The following is a 6,247-nucleotide window of genomic DNA, read 5'->3' as shown; positions in this document are numbered from 1 at the left end:
ATTAAACCACAGTTTCATTACCTATATGGCCGGCGGAAAAAAAAAAAAAAAAACTCAATCTTAGGGCCAAACTTACGCTTGACCTTACGTTTTAGTCAAACTTAATTTTATATGTTTTTTCATGATGTTGTGAATAAAAACAATTAAATATAAATAGCTGAAAAAACAAGAGGGAACAGACTGCAAGAGCACGTTTGTGTAACGAATAATGCTATTTGATCATCTGAAACTTATCACTCAAATGATTTTTTCGACGTGACACCATACATGATTTATTAAAAAAAATTAAAACACAGACATCAAATAAAGGAAAATTAGAGTTTCAATTTTTTTCTTTTTATATTTTTAGACTCCTTTTTTATTTGAATATATTTTTGCATTTTTAATTTTAAAAAACTACGTGTCATTAGATAGTGGTGAGATCATTTTGAGATTCAATTAATTTGAAGAAAACTGAAATTACTTTCCAAGATTTTAAGGCGGGGATGTTTGGATAATGAGTGGAAATAAGATAAAAATTAAATAAAATATTATTAGAATATTATTTTTATTATAAGATTTGAAAAAATTAAATTATTTATTATATTTTATATAAAAATTTAAAATAATTATAATAATAAAATAAAATAAAATCAGATGAGTTGAGACCGCAATCCAAACAAGCCGGCATGGGCGATAAAACTTGCAATTTGGCGACGAATGGTTAAGATCCAATTTGGATTAATTTCGCATTCGCTTTTCACTTTTAAAAACGTCAAATCTAAATAAAAGTCAAACTACAATTTTAAAAAATATATTATTTTAATACATAATTGTAGAAAAATTGTCAAGAATATGTTGGTCTGTATTTTTGTTCTGGCAAACGATTTTCTGATATAACTAAAAGAATAGAAACGAATAAACTATATTGAACTCCAAGACCCCAATAAAAAATTACTCATAAGTCCTCCATGCATAGCCTCAAGATCCGTCTCCTTCCAAGTTGGTGTTTCAAAACAAACATAGCCTCGTTCAAAAACACAAACAAACAAAAATTTCCTCCAAGCAAACATAAAAAGATTAAAAAATTAGGGTGGCTTGGGTTATACCTTTGAGAATGGTGGATTTAATAGCTTTCTAGAAAGATAATCAAGGTTGTCCCCCCCAGTGATTGCTGTAGTTTGAAAGATGATTCCTTTGTGCATTATATAGTATATTTTGATAGAAAGGAATAATCGAGTCTTCAAAATAAAGAATGCACAATAAAGGAACTTCGAAACTTTTTTGTGCACACCTTATTGCTCTGGTTTTCAGTCATTGTGCTTAATGACTTAATGTAACTAGTGTTCATGACTTTTTATTTTTAATTTGTGGCTCCTATAATGTATTTAAGTGTTCTTTTGTATACTTCCTGAATGTCCAAACATTTACATCCAACTATTTCCCAAGTAGATAAGGGCACGGGACGATTTTAAGATTTCAAATACCTTGGAGACTATGATTTCCCAAGTAGATAAGGGCATGGGACGATTTCAAGATTTCAAATACCTTGGAGACTGTCATAGTCGAAGTGATGCTAACCCCCCACCCCCCCTAAGATAATTCAACTGAAATTAAACTCAAAAAGTTTGGAACGTTTTAAGAACATCTTTGCTTTCCATCCATCTAAAGAACACAGCTCCAATGCATGAAGTTCATCATCAAAAGGATTCATGTGCGAATGAAGTGCAACCATGCAACCATGCAACAAAGCTAGCACATTACTTCAGCAATACTCTCCAAATCTTTCTCATGTACACAAATAGTGACCATACAGCAAGACCGGCTGAGATGTAAAGCAAAACAACTCCAAAAGGTACGAGAATCCCCGGTCCTCCAAGACTGCACAATGAGGGGATAATACAAAAATATAAAGGGCACAATCAGACATTTTTCAAGGAAATATCTATTTCATCCTGATTAAGCCAGAACAGGAATGACACAATAAGCTAGATAAATGAGAATGAACCTGCTATCTCTGGTAACCAATAGGATGGTTAGTGCAGTCATCTGTGTGGCTGTTTTCCACTTTCCCAAGTTATTTACAGCAACAGCCTAAAAAACTCCATTATCATAACATATTTCCGGCTAAAACACCAGCAATTTAGAAAACAAAAGTGGTGTCAGTCAAAGCGTACAGAAGAGAAAACAAACCTCTAAAAGCTTACTATTTTGAGAAGCAGCCCATTCTCTCACTGCAGACATGGTTATCTACATAAAAGTTTCAGCATATTTTGTAAGAGAATATCAACTAGAACATGAACTGATATCATCAAACAAGATATATGCATAACTCTTTTTTTTATGTATGTGTGATCACTTGAGGGAAAGAGCAAAAGAAAATAATGAAGGAAAAGTGTGCACACATGCACCTGCAAAAGATCGTGTCAACTCAAGTAACAAGTATTCAGTTGAATTATCCTCGAGCATTGCTCCAAGGAAGCAGTTTTGGCAGTAATGACCAATGGGGAGAAGGAAAATATCGAGGAAGATAAAGACCAAGACAAAGAAATGCGAAACACAAGGATTACTTGGTTCACCACGATTGGGCTCCACCTGTGGTCAAATACATGAATGCCACTAACATATTCCCCCCCCCCCCCCCCCCCCCCCCCCCCCCTCTAAAAAAACACCAGTAAGGTAGCAAAGTGGGCCATAATGCTGGACCATAAAGGCCTGAAGGTGGTACAGCTGTTAATGTAGAATATATTTCACCTGAAGGAAGGCAAATCCTGTCCTGACCTTGTTGCCAACATTAAAATCAAATCCTATTGGCTACTTCTATGAATAAAACTTCTTGATTACCTATAAAAAATTTAAAAAAAAAAAAAAAATCCTATTGGGAGCTATTTGCAACTTCTAGTGTATCGAATCCAGAGCATCCACGTGGCTGACAAGATTAAAACAACCATTAATAAAAAAATATTACCTCTCTACCAATTATGGCAATTGAAGGTACAGCCAATATCCATGGCACTTGCCCAAACATTGGTACTTCAACCGGTCTGGTACACAACAAGACCAATGTGGCAGCAACCATAAGCTGCATTCAGCAGGGATGATAAAGACAAGAAAAAAAGAACTCAAAAATTATTCTCAACAGTTAAATTGAAGCACCTGTACAGTATAACTAGCTTGAAGCAAAAGAATATGAAATTCTAATCATCTTACCATACCTTGTCAGCTACTGGATCTAGAAATGCACCAAATGCAGACCCTAGCATCATCTGATTTTTTTAAGAATTAGCCCTTATAAGATGTCACAAACATACTAAAATTTTCAGATCAATTACTTTGCCACAAGATCTGCTCTTATCTTATACAGCATGAAATACTAAGTGCTAGCATACCTTCCGAGCAAGATAGCCATCAAGCCAATCTGTAACAGCAGCAGATATGAAAATACTTGTAGTAGCAGTTGGTCCCCACCAACTATCAACGTAGAAGGCTGATGTGAGATATGATAATATTAGTCTAATGAAATGCAAGTCTTTCATGCAATGACCACTAAAATGTATACTCAATTCGATAACCATCTGCAATTCCACATTCAATAAATGACAAGGGAAATCTTTGTAGCCCCACAAAGCAGCTCAGAGTACCATGGAGTCCATATTATAAAATCAGGAAATCATGCTACCGTATAAACAATAAACATATTTCAATCGAGAAAACCTCCTTCATATTTTGCATGCATGAATAAGGCAAACAAAAATCTGAAATTCAAAGGTTTCCTGGATTAAAGAAAGTTCAATCTGCAACCTAACAAAGTTGAGATAAGCTCAAACGCAGAAATATGAAAAGCAAAAAACCTGAAATCCCAACATCATAAAGAGCCTAATAGAGATCAAATTCACAAAAAAAAAAAAAAAAAAAAAAAAAAAAACTTATTAACTAGAGCTTAACAGTAAACAATATCTAATTGATCTCACTGCCAAACTTAAATGTCCATCATAACTCGTATGTTTATTTTTTGATAGGTAAACAAAAAATTTATTGATAAAGAACGATAATACGAATAAAACATTGAGGTGGACACCAAGCATTACAAAAATCAAAAGTTTAATCCACAATTGATGCTACTCTGCAACCAAATTTCCCATACCTATCACATTCATTCCTATAGAAAACCTCAAACCTGGGCATCCATATACAAAGTTCCAAACTTTTCCATCCAATTCCGATCGGATCATCAAAACCAAAGCCATCCCATTACTTGAAATAGCTCATATTTGAAAACGGAAAAAAATATATTCACATACTGCTTATGAGAAGCGGCACAGCGGCGACGCGACCGAGCGTTAAGATTGTGGGTAATGTGAGCAGTTTCGAAGACTGTTGTTGCTGTGGCCGCTGGTTTTGCATTGACGAGGGCGATTGGAACAAATCTTTGGGGTCCTTGCTTTCCGCACCCATATCTGCCACGATACCGGAGCCAGACTTAGAGGCAGAAAATCCTCCTTTCTCTTCGGAGCTAAAACTGCGTGAAGATAAAGCAGGGGGGCAGTTCTTGTGGTGGACGCCACGAAACCGTAGCGTTTTAGGAGCACGCTTATCGTGCGCGGAGGGTGTGAGGGGTGCGCACGGGGCTATACTCCACCCATGTTTATAGACAGTAACAACGGGTATTCGCTCCCAGTTGCAGTTAACATACAGGGCTTCGAAGTGTCTGGGTTTAGGTTTTAGCTTGGCTAGAGAGCTGGTGGCCATGGCGGTGGTGCTGCGGGCCCATTTGTTGAAATTGTGGTGGCAGCCGAAGGGCTTGTGGGTGTAAATAGAAGCTGCCGCCATGGGCAGTTTCAGGCATGACATGTGTGTGGGGCTTTAAAAATTAATTCACGAGGTTGTTCAATTGTATTTTGTGGGTACGATTTTAGTTAAGGGATTATCTCTGATCCATTGGGTAATCTCTACCTCTACGACTCGAGTCTAGAGCTTATTCTTTCGAGCTTTCATTCCGTAGGCCCTGGGGGCGAGATTTCGACGTGTTAATTAGAAAAGGGTCGCCGTGATAGCATCGTTGATGTGATTTTCTGTTAACTCTACGACCTTTAGGGAATAAGATTGTTGAATAATGCTAGAGTTTTCGCTGGGCTGCTGCTGGAGCTCCAACATGTGTTCTTATGTATTTTTTTTTAGTTTTTTTTTATATAGATTTTTTTAATAATTTTAGATATTTTGAAAAAATAAAAAAATTCATAATATTATTAAAAAATATTTTACTTCGTAACTAAGAAAGTATTTTTTAATAATTTTTTTTACTTTTTAATTAAAAAAATAATTTTAATGATGTTCTAAATTTATTTTATTTTTTAAAAATATTAAAAAAATCTATATAAAAAAAATTTTAAAAAAATACACGTAGAAAAGACACGCTAGAGCTCCGGCGGGAGCTGTAGCATTGTCCTAAGATTGATTGGCTTTCTATTCTTATTTCGTCGGTGTAATTTGGGGTGATCCTTCCACCGACAAAATAAACGAAGAGCACGTGAGGGTTGCTCAGTTGCTCGAGAGGCAAACTAATCTAAAAATGTTAAATAAAAAAAAAGAGACACAATGGGTAGGAGGAGCGAAAAAAAGAATGCCAAAGTTGATTGGTGTCGATGTTTGGTAGCTGCATCATGCAAAAGAACGAATGGAATTGCAAATGGATCCCATTAATATTTACTCGGCCTTGGTCGAATTGTTGCTGATAAAAAGATGCACTACTAACAATAAGGGCGGGCCACCATACTATTCTTGGGGCCTACTCGTTTTCATGACCAAGTGTGCATAAAAGTATGGTGAAAAACTTTTCCACGGAACTAAAATAAAAGAGTGCGGTTATATATCAGTCGTATTTTCTGCACACTCTACATATAATTTTTTTTTAAATGCAGTACAGAATGTGTTGTGGCTGCAGTATATAGTAGGCTGCAATAAATATTTTCCCAAAACAAAATTGGTGATATAGATATGAAACTTAATTATGCCTAAATTATACATTCACATCATAGAAAGCATTTCTGTATATAGATTTTCAAATACATCATAATTTGCGAACAAAAAATAAATGAGTTGACGATGAATATAAAATGAAATATACTTATAAAACTTGAATAAAAAAACTAAATGAATAAAAATTGAGTTTTCACTATTCATTTAAAATTAATTCGTCTACGTCCCTAATTGATAAAGTGCTAAGGTAGTTAGTAAGAATTAGACATTGAAACAGTAGGTAATGATCATT

General features: G+C 35.1%; 1 protein-coding gene across 1 annotated transcript; it reads right to left on the bottom strand.

Annotated features, from left to right (window-relative positions):
- Positions 1-1,621: 1,621 nt before the first annotated feature.
- On the bottom strand, positions 1,622-5,020 carry LOC121237170 (CDP-diacylglycerol--glycerol-3-phosphate 3-phosphatidyltransferase 2-like). The gene is made up of 7 exons (XM_041133787.1): positions 4,281-5,020; positions 3,369-3,466; positions 3,195-3,245; positions 2,948-3,061; positions 2,173-2,229; positions 1,988-2,073; positions 1,622-1,860 (listed from the first exon to the last, which is right to left on the bottom strand). The coding sequence occupies exons 1-7, from the start codon at positions 4,828-4,830 to the stop codon at positions 1,740-1,742; spliced, it is 1,077 nt and encodes a 358-aa protein (XP_040989721.1). The 5' UTR covers positions 4,831-5,020; the 3' UTR covers positions 1,622-1,739.
- Between the last annotated feature and the right edge of the window lie 1,227 nt (positions 5,021-6,247).

Source organism: Juglans microcarpa x Juglans regia, chromosome 1D (genome assembly GCF_004785595.1).
Source record: "Juglans microcarpa x Juglans regia isolate MS1-56 chromosome 1D, Jm3101_v1.0, whole genome shotgun sequence".
Classification (NCBI taxonomy): Eukaryota; Viridiplantae; Streptophyta; class Magnoliopsida; order Fagales; family Juglandaceae; genus Juglans; species Juglans microcarpa x Juglans regia.
This window is presented reverse-complemented; position numbering and strand designations above follow the sequence as displayed.